The 18,293-nt window shown below is 31.8% G+C and overlaps 1 protein-coding gene and 1 long non-coding RNA gene across 2 annotated transcripts; both read right to left on the bottom strand.

Annotated features, from left to right (window-relative positions):
* Positions 1-222: 222 nt before the first annotated feature.
* On the bottom strand, positions 223-553 carry LOC133804583 (uncharacterized). Its single transcript, XR_009878545.1, has 2 exons — positions 459-553; positions 223-321 (listed from the first exon to the last, which is right to left on the bottom strand). It is a non-coding gene; the product is annotated as an uncharacterized LOC133804583 (long non-coding RNA).
* Positions 554-16,041: 15,488 nt separating this feature from the next.
* Positions 16,042-17,186, bottom strand: LOC133804645 (bZIP transcription factor 27-like). The gene is made up of 3 exons (XM_062242786.1): positions 16,736-17,186; positions 16,537-16,617; positions 16,042-16,402 (listed from the first exon to the last, which is right to left on the bottom strand). The coding sequence occupies exons 1-3, from the start codon at positions 17,105-17,107 to the stop codon at positions 16,331-16,333; spliced, it is 525 nt and encodes a 174-aa protein (XP_062098770.1). The 5' UTR covers positions 17,108-17,186; the 3' UTR covers positions 16,042-16,330.
* Between the last annotated feature and the right edge of the window lie 1,107 nt (positions 17,187-18,293).

The following is an 18,293-nucleotide window of genomic DNA, read 5'->3' as shown; positions in this document are numbered from 1 at the left end:
TTAATGAGTTATAATTGAATTAATCTTTCAAAGTTAAAGCATTCGTACTTCTAACAAGGTTTCTGAAAAATAGAAACTGACTGCATTACTCAATAACAAAAATAAAGCTTTTATTACCAGGCAAATATTTTGTTGGAGATGTTCGGAAATAAGTGCAATGTCGTCCAATTTCTGAAGAGTATGGCGGTGATAGGATGTCAAATATGGCACAGGGGGTCATCACTCTGAAACAATGGATGTTGCCTCCACTTGTTGGATAAAGTATTGTTGCTGGACATGGTGCTATCATTTCAGTATCTCTAACAAGCTTTGCTGGTCTAGCTGCACATAATTAAGTACAACTTGTAGATGAATTCCAATCAAGTGAGCAAAAAAAATGGAAATGGGAGTCGAGAAACAGATAAAGAGAGTAAGACTACATTTGTTCATTTTACCAATTATAGATGCAAACCAATTACCTCACTGGAAACATCATCAACAATTAGAATCCAAGAAGATGAAAAAGAAAGAAACAGAAAAAACCAAGGCAATGAGTTGATTATTTAATATTTGGTTTAACCTCGAGCCCCTACCGTTGTACAGCCCGACCTCGACCCCCCTGCGCCATCGAGCCCAAACTCGAGACCCCGCAACCCGCCGTCAAGCCCAGCCCCCGAGCCACCAGTCGTTGCCGTCGAGCCCAACCCCGAGCCCCTGCCATTGTACAGCCCGACCCCGACCCCCCTGCGCCATCGAGCCCAGACCCGAGACCCCTCACCCGGCGTCGAGCCCAGCCCCAAGCCACCAGTCATTGCCGTCGAGCCCAGCCCCGAGCCCCCTGCCGCTGTACAGCCCGACCCCGACCCCGACCCCCCTGCGCCATCGAGCCCAAACCCGAAACCCCCCACCCACCGTCAAGCCCAGCCCTTGAGCCACCAATCGTTGCCGTCGAGCCCAGCCCCGAGCCTCTTGCCGCTGTACAGCTCGACCCCGACCCCCTGCCGTCGTACAACCTTCTCCTTTTATTCTTCTTGTGGTTTTGTGGTTCTGAGAAAAAATAATGGCCTAGGTGTTTATTATGATATTTGAGGTCAAAAGAGGGAAAAAATATTTATGTTTCAAATTTTTTTTATTTTAAAATTTTCTTATTTATTTAATTACAAAAAAAAAAAAACTGATATCTAATATATAAATTCTTTTTCAGTTAACACAATTTTTTTTATTTAAATTAAAAATATATTGTGTGTGACTGAAATAAATCCACAAATATATGTATTTTGACCCTATATTTTCGAAACAATGAGTGTTTTTATGCTCTTTTACTTAACAATTTTAAGGACTTGCTTTGAGAGTCTTTAATACTCTTTTAGGACTCGCAAAGCGAGTCTTTAAAAATCATCATTCCTAATTTTTCAGCCAATGTGTTTTTAGGACTCGCAAAGTGAGTCCTTAAAGAGTATTAAGGACTCTCAAAGCAAGTCCTTAAAATTGTTAAGTAAAACACTTATTTTTTAGCCCAGATTTTTTTAGGACTCGCATATTTTTTTAGGACACTCATTGCGAGTCCTAAATTGTGTTTTTTCAAGACTCTTAATGAGTGTCCTAAAAACTCTATAAATATTTTTAAAGACTTGCATTTATGTGTGTGTCCTAAAAAAGTGTCCCATAAAAGGGTATTTTGTAGTAGTAATTCTTGATCCAAGGTATAAATTAGAGGTTGTGAATCGTGGTTTCAAATTTGTGTACACTTCAAGTGATGCTGAAAAAATGATAAAGTTGGTGACAAATACTTTGGCACAACTGTATGCTTTTAATAAACAACAATAACCATCTCAGTCATCTCAACCTCAACCATCTCAATCTCAGTCTCAACCATCTTAGCTTGTTATCAATTCCACTACAGAATCATTTCTTCAAGGGCAACTACAACTTAGTGATGACATTGAAGAAGATGATCTTGAATAGTACTTGAGTGATCTTCGTGAGAAGCTTGATCCTACCTTTGATATTCTACAATGGTGGAAACAGAATGGATTCAAGTATCCAATAGTTGCGTGCATGGCAAAAGATGTATTGGCTGTTTAGATGTCTACAGTAGCATCTAAATCAGTTTTTTCTACTGGGGGAAGAATCCCAGATTCATTTAGGAGTTCCTCATCCCCCAGGATGAAGGAGGCTTTGATTTGTTCTAAAAATTGGTATACTTGTGAGTCTGAAGAGCCTGTTGTGCTTCGACAATACATGGATGAGATTGATGGTTTAGAGGCATGTGAACAAATTTTTCCAGGTATTTATTTACTTAATATCTTATTCTAATTGAAATATATTTATATATATTATAGCTTATTATTTGTATTAATTGAAGATTTGTCAGGTGATGGCTCGTGTATTACCTATGTACCTGAGAATATTGGCAGTGGGTCTAGGAGCGGGAGTGGGACCGATAAGAACAATTGAAATCTCAAGGTAACTAGTTGAATTCTAAGATTGTAGTTTACTAGCTTTATTTTTCTTAAAAGTATCATACCATGTAGCATGTGTCATACTTATAATTTTATTCTTTCTTTTCTCTTAGGAGCAGCAGGTGGTCATGGTTGCTTGATGTAGGCCATGAAATGAATGCTGGATTTTGGATTGGATTTTGTTTTCTATCTACTCTTTTGAACTTGATTTGTGTTGTTGTAGTAGACTACACTTAGATTTTATTTGTGTTGTAATGGACTTTGGACTTTAAGTTTAAACTTTAACCATGTGTTGATATTTGTGGTTGTAGGCTTTTGGTTTTAGTTGTGTTGTGTCTTGGATTGGAATTGGACAATAGACATTGGAGAAGAGTATTGGACTTTTGATGGTGTGTTGTGATTTGAGGTTATGTTATGCTTATGAACTTTTAATTATGTTTCAAACTTTCAAATTTGTGAATGTAATTATGTAATTATGTTCTATGTATTTATATTTTAAAAAACGCACAAAAATAGATTCTAACAATCTAAAATTTTTAATTTTTTTTAACTAAAACTTTCTCAAAGAAAAAAAAATTCGGTTTGGTCAGTTCCAAAACAGTCGTTTTTTTTTCTCTTTAACTGGTTTTTGGTCGGTCGGTTTTTGGATTGCACAAATCCAGACTGAAAACCGAATTATAAATTTAATATTATAAAAAAAACCGATCAAACTGACCGATGCTCAGCCCTATGCACCAGTGTAATTGTATGAAACAATAGGTGCACCGGTGAAGTTGTAAACAAATACACCAAAGAAATTTCCTATATTTATATAAGTACGATAAGAATCTGAACATAATTCTGGGAATGATTAAAATTTACGAAATTCTATAATGCTGTGATTCTTTAGAATAATATATATAATTCGTATAAACCTTTCCCATCTTATATATAATTTTAAAGTGGTTCTTCAAAAAAGTAAACCCTACTCATGAATAAAAACAATAAAATCAATCATATACAGGCCAACTCAACATGCATTATAAAAACTACCTTTTAACACTTTTCGTTGAGACAGGTTAAATTTTTTGAAGATTTCTTGTGTAACTTACCATATATATAACATATATATATATACGTGATAGGACGATCTGGCATATTATCTTTATTACATTGAATTATTTTTTTCTTTTTTCTTGACGAACAAATTAATGCTTGATGTGGCATAATATATAAATATATATGTTATATCATTTATTACACTACATGGTGATTTTTTTTAGTAATATATAGAGAAATATGTAGCGTATTCTTTTGTGTAGTTAGAACAGGAACAATAAAAATGAAACAATGACATGTCTTATCTTCTAACCTAATTAATTTGTTAGCTCTTTATTAATTATCACATGGATAGAGAGATCTAGAGCAAAGAAAAAAAAACAGGAACTTATCTAATAATCAATAGAAGCAGGAAGCAACTGATCGAGTTTAATTTGTCCCCTTTCTGTGTTTTTTTATCCCAAACTTATTAATAAGTAGAACATATATTAAAATTATTTTAATTTTCTTTCTTATTAATTAGTTAATAATGATAGTAAAATTAAAAACACATATATAACTTATCTAAATAAATTCGTAAAGTAATTTATTACATATATTTGGGTGGGTACGAGACAAATTATTAATTAAGCTAATATACTCTTTCTGCAGTCATTTTTTTCGTATGAACAATTATATTCTATATATTGTTTTGATAGAATAACCATTGGTATTCTGTAACCAATAATATTTATATTGTATCCCTCAAAGAAAAAAAAGTGATTTAACTGATATTGTTCTCCTTTATCTATGATATTATTAGATTTTTTATATTTTAATATATTTTTAAATTATTAGTGAAATTCACGTGTTATTCATTTTTAAGAGAGTGTAACGTAAAATGTATTAATAGCATTTCTCTTGTCATTAATTGAACTTGTTTTGTTAATTTAGGAATTTGATGGCAAAAAGCTTGTTCAAACTAGGGATAATTAATTGTCGTAAACACCCACTTCTTTACAATAATAAAATTACCTAGAAAATATATATAGCTAGTTATATCACTGGGAAAAAAGGGTGGTCGATGACTCGATCTTTTGGACTTTGGAAACGTGGCTCTGTTCTTTAAGGTTTTTGTTCTTTTTTCTTTTTATACAAGTGTTGTGACACACTTCCAAAAATAAATGTACGTATTATCATACCCAAAGTCTTTCCATATAATATGCAGTTAGACCATCTTCAATGCAGAGGTAAATTTTATTTCAAATTTGGCACAAAAAATGAGTCAATGATATATTATATTTGGCTAAATCTTTGTAATTGTCCTCCAATGTACAAGATCCAAGTTAACTAAAAAAAAAAAAATTAATTTAATTAATATTTATTGATAATATACAAAGAATAACAATTTTTTTTTTCATTTTTTATTGTAAAAAAAGTAGGTATTAATTGTTAATTAATAAATTAGTGACTAAATAAAAAAGTGACATTAATTGTTGTATCAAATTTGGCTCATGTTATATCTTGTGCCAAATTTAGCACAACTTTTAGCATGTGTGAAATTTGACACACCTTTTTAGAACAACATTGGAATAATAATTTTGTTAAAATATGCTAAATATAGGGTCGTTTGGTAAACATTTTGTTTTTGAATATTTTAAACACAAAAATGGAAATATTATTTTATTTTTGTTTCTTTATTTTTAAAAAATATAAATATGTTTGGTAACTATTTTTGTTTTTTGTTTTTTGTTTTAAAAAGAAAAAATAATAAATGTGTTTGATAATTTTTATTTTTATTTTTTGTTTAACAATATAATATGTTTATTTGAAGAAGAGAAGGAAAAAAAAAAAAAAAAATTGAAAATTGTTTAAAAAAAATTTGAAAGTGAAAAAAATTCTATTTTCAAAATTTTAATTAAAATTTAAAAAAATAATAAATAAAAATATAGTTACCAAACACATTTTATGTTTAATTATCAAATTTCTAATTAATTAAATAAAAAACTACTTTTTTAATAGTTACAAAACAACACCATAACAATGTACCATTTTTTTTAGCACTACATTGAAGATTATCTTATGTTTATAGTAATTGTGTATACATATGGATATATCTTTTATATATATATATATATATATATATATACTATCACTACAAGAATAAAGCCTATTAGCGGCGGACTAAGTCCGCCTGTAATATTCAGTTTATCAGCGGCGGACTTGGGGTCCGCCGTTAATAACAAGGGAGTATTTAAAAAAATATTAAAAAATTTATTAGCGGCGGATAATCACCTATATTAGAAGCGGACTATCCGCCGCTAATAGTATCAGCGGCGGGTAATCACCTTTTATTAGAGGCGGGCTCCGCCGCTAATAATATTAATGGCGGCGGGAGACGATAATAGCGGCGGGTCCCGCCGCTAATGCTCAACAATAATAGGCATTTGCACAGCCCTTTCTTCTCCGCGTCTCTTCTCTTCTCCGAAGGAAAACTTCTCTTCTCCGACGAGAAATTTTGCACAGGTTTGTTTTGGGTCTATTATATATATATATATATTAATTCTCTTTATTTCTTTTCTTTTTTCGTTTGGTTTTGATAAACAAACTCCATTTCTTGTTTTCTTTTTTGATAAACAACTCTATTGTTTGTTCTTTTCTTTTTTGGGTTTAGTAGTCGGTGAGCATTCCGTGAGGCATCTTCCGTGAGCATTCCTGTGGCTCTTCCTGAGGTAAGCAAGTCATTTAGTTTTAAATACAATGGTTTTTCTCTATTATTGATATGCAAAATGTTAGTTGTAGAATGTTCACTTTAGACACTTAAATTTTGAAACTGGTATATGTTTTTTGCACTTTTACTAATAGTGTTTTCAGATAATAATAATTTATTTTTAATTATTTTTTACTAATTTAATTAATTAAATAATAAAAAATAACAAAAGGGTATCTGTGTGTGTGTTGTTTAAGGTCGGGGGATTGAGATTGTGGGTGGACCGGGGGCATGGATTTGGGGCTGGACACTTAAATTTTGAAACTGGTATATTTGTTTCTTCTATTTTAGACTTAAAGTGTATTAGATTATTATCTGTAAATTTTGTGTATAAGTTTTTAAATATTGTATTGTGGAAATATTAATTATATTTCATAAAAGTATAAAAAATTAAGAATAAATATAGAAATTGATAATTATATTTCATAAATGTATAAAAAATTAAGAATAAATATAGAAATTGATAATTATATTTCATAAAAGTATAAAAAATTAAGAATAAATAATTATATATATAATAAATTATTTGTTGATTAATTTTTAATAATTTAATGAATTAAATAATAAAAGTTTGATATAATATTATCTAAATAAATAATTTAATTTAATTTGTTTATTGAATAATATTGTTAAATATAAATTACATGAATATAGAAATTGATAATAATATTTAATAAAAGTATAAAAAAATTAAGAATAAATAATTATATAAATAATAATTTAATTTTTGATTAATTTTTCATAATTTAATTTATTAAATTATAAAAGTTTGATATATTATTATTTAATTAAATAATTTAATTTAATTTGTTTATTGAATAATATTGTTTAATATAAATTACATTAATATAAAAATTGATAATTATATTTAATAAAATTATAAAAAATTATGAATAAATAATAATTTATTTTTAATTATTTTTTATTAATTTAATTAATTAAATAATATCTATTTGGGGACCTCCGCCACAGCCACAGCTCGAGATTTGTTTGGGGACCTCACGCTCGGACGATCATCACAACCACCATATATTCCTTCACCGCCACCGCCACCGCCGCCACAGCCATCATCCTCACAGCCAGACCAAAATGTTGAAGATGAGGACAATTTCAATATTAATCTTAATGACTTTCTTTAGTTACTAGTTTATATATTTGGACTGAATTAATACTTTATTTATTTTTAATGACTATAGTGATATTTACTAGGTTGATAAATATTAAAACTATTTATATTAATTTTAATGTTAGTTATGTTTAAATTAATTAAATGTTTATTTTTATTAAATTATATTATAAATTATTTTTAAAAATAATTAAATTTAATAAATATTAATTTATTTAAAATTTAATTTAAAAAAAATTATAAATACAATAATAGCGGCGGACCCCGCGGCTAATATTAATGCCTCGGACATAGTTACTAGCGGCGGAACCCGCCGCTAATGTCCGCTGCTAATAATTGCTTATTAGCGGCGGGTGTGTCAGTCCACCGCTAATAATCATTATTAGCGACACTTTTTTAGGCGCGGGGTATTAGCGGCGGAGGCCCGCCGCTAAAGCCTATTAGCGGCGGACGTGGCATTTATTAGCGGCGGAGTCCCCCGCCGCTAATAATGAAATTTGTTGTAGTGTATTTTACGTTCTTTAATTTTCCTTTTTAATATAGCTATTTTAATTTTTAATTTTTAAAAAATTATTTTAGGTCCCATTTCTATATATATATATATATATATTTATATATTAAATAAGATTTTACTTTTAGTCACAATTTTTTTGCGACTAAAAGTAAGATTTTTTTGTAATGAGTGTAGACAATATGTTGGTTGCTTTAAGTTTTGTGGGACTTTTCTATCTACTTATTTCTCTTTTCTATTGTATATTAATTCTATCAAAAAGAAAATGATTTAACTAGTTATAATATATCAAACATATATACCAACCCACGTCCAATCTCTTTATCCATAAATTCTTTAAATATTTATATGGTTTATTTTAAAAAAATAAATTAAAACCCTTTGAAATTAAAGAATTACAAACAACATCCTAAAGTCAATTAATTCTAAGAAAATCTCTCAAAAGTAATATTATTGTAATATTGTTACAAAAATAGTAAGTTGTGTGCGTGAAATAGATGGTAAATTTTTGGTATTTCAAAAATAGCATATGTTTATATATTTTTTTTACTATTTACTAAAAAATTCATAACTAAAAATATTAGTTGTAACAATCACAATTTGTTATAAGTAAATGTATTTTTAGTCGTAACAAATTTTATGACTACAAATAATAAATTGTGATTAAAGTTATACTAGTGAGTAACTAAAATGTAATTTATTTTTTGTAGTGAATATATATGATATTTTATAATATATTTACTCACATGGCAAATAAAGTACTAGTATAAAATCAAATAAATGTTCAATATAACACACGATAAATATTAATAAATTAAAAAAACATATTTTGTTGAATCCCTAGCTTGGTTGATTATGATTTGAACTTTGTTTAGGCATGATTTTTTTTTTTTTAAAAAACCTACGGTGTTTTTAGAAAGAGAAGAAAGATCGAAGTTGAATTTTTGCGTTTAATTAGTAGAAAATAGTTTGGACTTAGGGTTTTCTTTTTCTTTTTTTTTTTTTATGGGGGGATAGGGTTTGTTTTCTTTTCTTTTCTTTTTTTTTGAGGGAGGATAGGCTTTTCATAAATATATATGTTGTGGTGTAGGTTTTGTTTGCCTCGGTTGGGACATTATTTGGCTTTGTAGGTTTTTGTAGCCTCTCTGTAGACTGTAGGGCATCAATGCCCCTGAAAAAGCTTCTTCTCTCTCCATTCCACTGAGTGTATAGCAACTCTACCGAACCAATTTCTACGTATCTTTTGTTTTGTTTTGTTAATATAATAATATTGTTATTTTAAAAAAAAAAAAAGTTGATAGAGATGTCTTTGTCATATTATGTATAGAGCTGTTTTTATCTTTGTGTGTTTTTCAATAGCATCTAAAGTGTTTGCACTACCCCGACCATGCATTTTTCTTTTGGAAATTTCATTATTCATATTTAATATTATCTAATATTAATAAAAAATCTTAACACTATTAACTTTTTTAATTTGATGTTAAACATTCATCTCATATTTAAAATATCTCTCTCATTATATCAAGAATTATAAAACCTTATCTTTCTCTCTCTCTCTCCCTCTCTCTCTTGTTCTCACCGAATCCTCCCTAAAACCCACGAATTTGTATGATTTTCTTGCCGAAATCATTGTTAGTCATCTCCATTGTCTATGTGAAGTCACCAATATCAAAGGCAACATCCATTTTGAGGGAGAAAAATCATGGGTAAGAAGTTGTTCATTTTATGTGTTGGGTATTGTTTGTTTACATTTTTTGGCTATTTCGAACATATCTAAGCTTATATTGGTGTATTTTTTAGAGAGATTTCACCATCTGCGTTTTTCTGAGTTTTCTGCAACTGTTTTGCTTGATAGGAGCTCGATAACGATTCGATAGGGGCTTGATGGTATGTAGAAGAATGTTCTTTTATGAGCTCGATGCTGCTCGATATAGTTCGATTGTAGCTCGATAGTTTTAGGCTTTGTTGCTCAATTGTGCTCAATGGAAACTCGATAAGGGTTTGATTAGACCTTAAAATATTTGATGTAGTTGTTTTCTCAATATCTGCTCAATAGGAGCTCGATAGAGGCTCGATAATTGGTAGATGGGTATGTAATGATGCTGCTCGATGGTGAGTACTTGATAGTGCTCGATAGGGGTTCGATGAAGGTTTTGGTTAGGTTTATGTTCGGTTTAAGAAATTTTAGCTCGATAAGAACTCGATAAGCTCTCGATGAGAACTCGATGGTAACTCGATAGAGTTCAATGGAAGCTCGATAATATTATTTTTTCATGACTGTGAAAAATTGACAATTTTTTTAACAATTTCTATGTTTTTTTTTTTTCCGACACAAGTTCCATTGTCTACGTTTTTTGTATCCTATAATTTTATTTGGGAATTACAAGGGAATAAGTGGATTTTCAAGGACCCTCAATGCATGGTGATACCGATGGAGGATATTGTAACGTACTTGCAACTTCTTGACATATTTCACAAGGAACTTAAAGTTGATAATCAGATGTATGGGTTGAAATTGGAGGTTCCTTACACATGCGACGACCAACCGTTTACACCCGTTCATTTTGAAAGTGATCTTGTTGTCTGTGAATTCTTAGGAGTAACATCTAAAGAAAGGTTGGCCTTGTGTGTCACTCCTGTTAAAAAGATTGCCATTGCAGACCCATATTCCACTCCCGGACCTGAGGGAGCAGCCAGTACTTTAGAAGGTCCTATTTGTGACTTGAGGGACAACCAGTATGAGTACGACCTCTATGTGAATGATGATCCAGTAGCTGAACATAATGCGGACTCAGGATATGATTCAGATGCATATTATAGTGCAGATGTGATAATTGACATGTCTCATGATTTGCAAGTCGAACAAGTACAAGAACAATCAGTACGTCCTATTGCACAGGCAAACCCACCAAGTCAAGGACGTCGAACACCTGGCACCAGCTCTAGCCGTCCTACTGGAACAGAATATAACAATACAGGGAAGGTTCCAATATGTTCAATAGAAGATCACAGAAGATGGAGTGCTCCCATGTTTACAAAATAATATATCATGGCTTCTAGTCGATCTAAAACACTCTCATCCGGTGTACAGTTGGGAGAACTATACCTTGGGAAGACTGGGGTGTCTTCCACATCAAAAACCATGTTGGACCATGATTCCCAGTCCTTACATCCCTCGGGGTCTTGTTGGTGATGTCTCCAAGCAGCCACTTGGAGACTGTCCTATACAGTTTGCGAAATGGCTTCTTGAGAGGGTCTAGCATCTATGTAGCCTCCTCTTCTAGTGCAGCTGCATCAGTGCGATGTCTTTTACTCGTGGGATCAGTGTAGTCCTCAAACCAATCTGGGTTGCGTCTTTGGCGTCTAGTCCTCTGAAACCGAACCCCGGCAACATCCTCAGGGTTGACAATAGCGACTCTCGGAGTCGCAACATCAGGTGTCACAACGATATGGTGAGAGGTGTGGTTGGATCATCAACTTAGTCCAGAGGAATATCCAGTGACTCTGAGTATGAATCTTCATTGGAGCCCCTCAGTCTCTCCTTAATAAATGTCAGGATCTGACTGACTGCATCTAGGATCACTATCTGGTTCTTCAGGAGGGTCTCCTGTCGACCCTCGACTCTGTCCAATCGCTCGATCAAATCGGCTGGCACAAGGGCTGAGGCTGGGGCTGGGGCTGGTGCTGGGGCTGAGGCTGGGGCTGTAGCTGGGGCAACAGGAGCGGTGGGACCTGCAACCTTCTCCTCCTCCGGGACAACATCATCAAATATCTTCGCTGCCTCGGCTACCTGAGAAACTATCTCAGTGACTTTCTCAAAAGTCGCATCCTCCTCCTCATCAGCCTCTCCGTGGTCCTGACCAAGCCTGGGATAAAGGGGAAGATCTCCCCCTATCAACAATAAATAAAAGTCTTTTTCTGTTGGTCGAGGCTTCAACATTGGAAGGACGATCAACTGCAAACAACATAAAATATTTGATTAACTCAAATAATCATAAAAGATAAGCATATAGATAAAAATAATTATTAAATGTCAATCAAATATAACTTACATTCTTCCTTGATAACATTGGTGAGAGGACAGACTTGGTGAAATCATTGTTCTTCCGATGCAACCAACTAAGCATCCTCGGGACCATGTTTCCCGAGCTCACAACAAACTTCGTCGCAAATTGTTGAATAGCCTCATATGCCCAATACTGTGAGGTCGGGACATAACCATACATATTGTACTTGGACTCTTGCTGCACATTGGCATCCTTCTTGTTCTTATAGTTTGCCTTTTGCTTCAGCATGTCCTTCTTACAAGACTATAAAAGCCTCCCATAAGAGTACTTCCCCCATGGATAGCTGAAGAAGTAGTCTACGTCCTCGACTATCTTCACAATATCTCGCCATATATGCAACTTGCCCTCTATGGCATTCAAAACCCCCTCAACCAACAAACAAAGATCAAACTTTTACACATCTTCTACAACAGTACAAGTCTTGAAAGCATTGTTCACCTGCAAGAGTTGTACTTTCTCAGCATCATTGAAATACTCTTTTATCAAGCAGTCGCTAAGATTACGCTCCTCCAACTCTTCTGGTGATGGGAAGCGACTGAAATTCAACCCCGTCACCAGGGCAAACTCTCCCGCGCTGAATCTACAAGACTTCAACCCAGAAAGAAATGCACCTCATCTTCTTTATTACTAGAAATTTTCCTCAAAAGTAGCTGATGCACCAAAACTCCTGAGAAATTTAACTTCGAAGCAAAAAAAAACTGCTTCAAAGGGGATTCCTTAGCCATTTCTATCAGCTCGAGCTGCACAAACCTACTCTTAATATCCTTTAAAGTGCTACTACCCTAATATGTTACTCGACCGGGAAAGTGATCACTAAATGGAACAAGAAACTTAGGCATCTGCAACAACACATGAAAAAAATTGGTAAGAAAACAAAATGTCAAACTGAATCTGTAAAAAATTCAAAAAAATTTCATCAAGCATCTGTAATAAACAAGGTTATTGAGCTTCTATCGAGTCTATCGAGCTTATCGAGTACTAGTATCAAGTCACTATCGAGCTAACTTATATAACACATTCTAATATGCCTTAATAAGAACAATCAAGCTTATATCGAGCAACTATCGAGCTTATCGAGCCTAACCAATTACTTTCCTTTCGAGCTTATATTGAGCTCCTATCGAGCTCCTAATCGTAGACCCCATCGAGCCTAACCACGTACCCATCGAGCTTCCATCGAACTGCAATTGATATTGACCATCGAGCTATTATCGAGCCTAACCATACCCCATATCAAGAATTCAACAATGGCACCTATCGAGCTTATCTTGAAATTCTATCGATTCCTATCGAGCTCAAATCAATCACTATCAATCTCTATCGAGCTCTAATCTAACCGAATGTTAGGCTAATGTTTTCATCCCATCGAGGTTGCATTGAACCCATTGAGCCCCATCGGAAAAACCAGAGAAAAACCCAGTGCTAAGAACTGCCATACCCATTCCAAAGTACCGGATTCAAAGTGATTAAACCAACAATAATCATTACGAAGGTTCAAGAATTTACCTTAAAATTGATGGGAGTGTGGGTTCAACATTGTGGGTTCAACGGGTTCGACATCGTGGGTTTTTAGCTTGGTGGCCGTCGTTGGTTCGACGAGTTCCCTCTACAATGTCGACGGTGGCCGACGTGGGAGAAGTGAAAGAGAGAGGGTGATATTGATTCTTTGTTTTGGTTTTCGAGGTTTGGGTTCTTCTTCGGGCCGAGAGAGAGAGAGAAGCAACAGAGAGATAGAGAGAGTGAAAGAGTTTGTGGGGGAAAATTTTGGGACAGGAAAAAATGAAAGGGGTACTTTTGGTACTTGGTAAAAGTTTAGCACAAATTTTAAAAAGTGAATAGTGCTGATATTATTTAGTAATTAGACGCACTATTACGCATAGTTAAATTTCCCGTTTCTAATTACACTTTATATTTTAGTAAACAATTTTAATACAAATTAAAGTATAACCCTTAATAAATTTTATTCAGCACAAAGTAGTGATACAAAAACTTAGCTCGGAAATGTAATAATGTAATGTAAACCAGCAGCAAGTGAAAAACTAAGATTTATGTAATGTTAACCTCCGAAACTCCAACTTTAATTAAATATATATATAGATATATATTATAGTATTGTATTGGTTGCCCTAGATCTTGTCAATAATGGTTTGCCTCAAATTATTTTTATGTTTATGGTTAATTATTTATATATATATATACGGTACATAACAGCGAGAATTCAAAATTTATTAGAATATATTTGTGTTACCCTTTAATATTATAATTAATAATATCTCTCACAATTGACGCTGTTTTACTTCAACAATAAGAGTATTTATATGTATTATTCTATTTTGGAATAACTCATATATAGTTTCTTGTGACTAATTATGTTAATATTAAATATATTTATATATGCGCTATCTTTTATACATATTAAAAATTTATGATAAAATTAATTATCAATTTAGACCGGTAAATAAATAACTTTGTATATTTCCATCTTTATATAGATATATATATATATATATACATTCACTACAAGAAATCATAATTAACTATATTTTCTTTGGTAATTATAAATATTTATTTTTGCAAATATTATTCTCACATAATGATAATTAGGGAGACAAAGAGTCATGAAATTATGACTATCGTTTTCCTTAATTTAAGATAATTATTAATGTTCTCTTAATTATTTTGGTTGAAGATATGGAGCGACAGAAGCTGGATGAGTGCTCGGAATCGTTGGTCACCAGTTATTATGAAGATGATGATGGTGCAGCTGACAAAGTCAGGGATGATGAGCACAACACTACCCATTTGTAGACATTTTTTCTTTATTTCTAGTTTATATTATTAGAACACAATGTATGTTTTAATTTACTACACTACTTTAATATTTTTATGTTTAGCGGAGACAATTAACATTAATAATTATAATTTAATTTTTAATTATTACAAATAAATTTTTATTAAATAAATTAATATAATTACTGAATGAATTAAAAATGAATAAAGAATTAATTCAATGTAAATTAAAATTATTAAATAAAAATATTAAAATATTTTTATATTTTATTTTAATTTTATAAAAATAAATATATATTACTTTTTCTGATGCAAAATTGTGTCGGCAAAATACTTTATTGGTACAATTAAATAGACTTTTGCCGACGCAAAATTGTGCCGCCAAAATTCTTACCCTTTGTCGGCGCAATTTTATGCCGCTAAAAAGTGTCACTTTTTCTTGCGTGATTTTGCGCCGGCAAAGGCTAAGATTTTTGCCATTTTTCACAATTTCATGCAAACATTTTTCCTCAAGGTGACTATTATTTTGCCAGCGCATTTTTGTGTTGGTAAAAGTTACTTTTTCCAGCGTATTTCGTTTTGCGCCGGCAAAAGTCTTATTACTGACAGAATTTCGCAGTCAACATTTGTCGACGCATGCGTCGATAAAGTCCAGATGACTTCTGCCAGCGCAAAAATACGTCGATAAAAGTGTTGATTTTTGTAGTGATTGTAACTATACTTTTATGTTATTTTCATTTATCAATGTTTAGTTGATATGTTTTATTAATTATTATTTAATTTAGATTTAAATGTGTATATTTCTAACATTTTATATTTATAGAATTAAGTTATAATATCCTCGTAGTAATAAAATATGTTGGTCCCAACATTATTATGAAGAAATTTTAATATATTTGTAATATTAAGTAAAATAATAATAATAATAATAATAATAATATAATGGGAAATTCTACAATTCACAAATGTATAGAGTAATTAATGATAAAAGAATAATTATTATTATTAGTAGTAGTTGAAGCTTAACATACATCCTTTAATAAGAAAGTGTTTATAGAAGTACATTATTTAGTATATCATTTTAACTAATTGACTAGTTCAACTTCGTCTTGTCTAATTCCATTGTTCGTTGTTGTCGTGGCTATGGAAGCTCTGAGCTCATCTGCTGCAACTCTGTTAATGTATTCTTCATGGATATTCTCTCTTAACAAACACTTTTCCAATTTCCTTCTTCCTGCAAGAGTAACAAACACTTTTCTCCAAAACCTAATAATCTTCCTAATAAATCATATACATATATAAATACATTACAATTATAGTAATAATAAAATAGAAGATCTAGAGACCAATATGCATACATAGCTTTAAATACGTTCCAGTACATGCAGCATCTGGCTAAAACATAAAATAACAAACACTTAACTAATAATAATAACTTCTAACGGGATACTACTAAGGGAGGCTCACAATATATTAAGTTCCAGCCTCTTAGGAAAAACAAAAGTACACTTTATATTAAGACACTTAACAACTCAATACATGACATTGAGATGTCTAAATACACACACACATATATATATATATATGTTCTTATGTCAGAACAGAAGCTCAGAATAGAGCACTTGAAGTTCGGTGAAGAGTGGACTTTTTCGACCGTTGAGTAGCAGCCACTCTCTCCATCTGAGAGAATAACAAAAAAAAGAAAGTTAATTAACCCAAAATATATATAAGTTGGTGTGAAATATATAGTTAACATTTCCTATAAGACTCTATTATATAACCCTAAAAAAGAGTTAATGTAGTTCAAAGTTTACCTGTAGTTTTGTTCGTCTCAGTATTGCATTCTCTTCAGCCAATTTAACAATGTCATTTTCCAAATAATTTATATAAATCTGTACAAAACAAACAATACAAAAGGGTATATATAACATGTATTATTATTATTATTATATATATAATAGTAATAAAATTAATAAAATACACACACACACACACAAATACAATACTTTCCTGCTTTCTTTCTCTGGCTCTGATAGCTGCCTCTCGGTTTCTCATCATGCGCTTGTATCGATTCTCTTCAGAGAGAGGACCATTTTTCGAGGTGGGTTTTTTGGACCGGACCTTGGGCCGAAGTGGTTCGGTAGGGCCAACATTCAAGCTCAAAGTGGTAGCAGGGGGAGGAAGTAATGGAGCCCGAGTTGCAGGGCCAGACATGGCGGTCTGATGAGGTTGGTCACTGGTATAAGGAATGGGTAGAAAGTCTCGGTAGATTATGCTTGGGTTGTTGGCGGCATTGGTGGGGAGTGGCTGAGAGGTGACTGTACTAGTATCCTCGGTGGGAGGGGCAGACATAAAGCTTATTATTTCTTTCAGGAAATCATCCATGGTTGAGAGAGAGAGAGAAAGAGAGAAGAGAAGATCAGAAGAGAAGAGAAGAGAAGAAATGGTGTGTTTAGCTATGTATGAAGGTGTTTGATTTTATAGATAGCGTCAAAGATAATGACTTTAATAATGAAAATTTCTTTGGTATTATTAAGCCACGCGAAGAGAGTAATGTAAGAAGGTTTAGTCATGAGTAGGAGATATAAGGTTACATAGTGAATAGAATGAAAAAGGCGTGATATCAAACTAAGAGTGTTGCTATTTGTCACCTTAAGTTGCCAAATTTCACATAAGTTGACACTCTATGGTTGGCGATACCCCATAATGCTTGTAAAAATAAAATATGTGAGACATGATATTGGATTGTAAGAATAAATGTATATATGTCAACTCATTGTGGTGTTGGGCTACACTGGTACCACTTAACAATAATCAAACTAATTAGCGGTCGTTTGGTACGAGGAGTTTACTGTTTTCATATTTCTAGAAAAGTTGAAGAGGGTAATTTGATAGTCTGGAAACTCGCATCACTGTGTTTGGTTGTGCACTGGATTCTAATATATGATTCCTAGGAATATCACTTTCTATATTTGGTTGTGCATAGGAATCTATCAAGTTTTTATATTTTCATAAAATTAATATAATAATATATTTTATCAAAATAATAAATAATATAATTATAAATAGAACATGACATTTTAAAAAATTAATAATTTTTTCCTTAGATTATAAATTATAGGGTAAATACTCATTTGGTACACCGAATTAAAAAATATCATTTGGTACTCATTTATAAACAATTTTACTTATGAAATATTTTTTTGACATAATTAAAAAATAGAGTTATTAAATTCTAGATTCTAGTATAATTTTTAAAAATACAAAAGTATCCTTATTTTATTTTTAATAATATTTCATTTGTTATTTTAAACTAAAATGATAATATAGACTTTACATATTAATTTATTTAAATAAACAAACATTATTTATTATTTTACAGTTTGATATACGTATATCGTTTTTATATTATAAGCTTCAAAAATAAAATAAGTCATTAATACTAAAAACTTATTGGTTTAGATTAAAAATTGAAGTATTTCACATTCCTCTATATCTGAAAACCACTTAACAGATGAGTTTTCACTTGAACCTAAAATCATGTAAAGTTAAAACCTCTGGAGTATAGTTT

The sequence above is a fragment of the Humulus lupulus genome, chromosome X (genome assembly GCF_963169125.1).
Source record: "Humulus lupulus chromosome X, drHumLupu1.1, whole genome shotgun sequence".
Classification (NCBI taxonomy): Eukaryota; Viridiplantae; Streptophyta; class Magnoliopsida; order Rosales; family Cannabaceae; genus Humulus; species Humulus lupulus.
The sequence above is the reverse complement of the archived record's forward strand: the minus strand, read 5'-3'. Positions and strand labels throughout refer to the sequence as shown.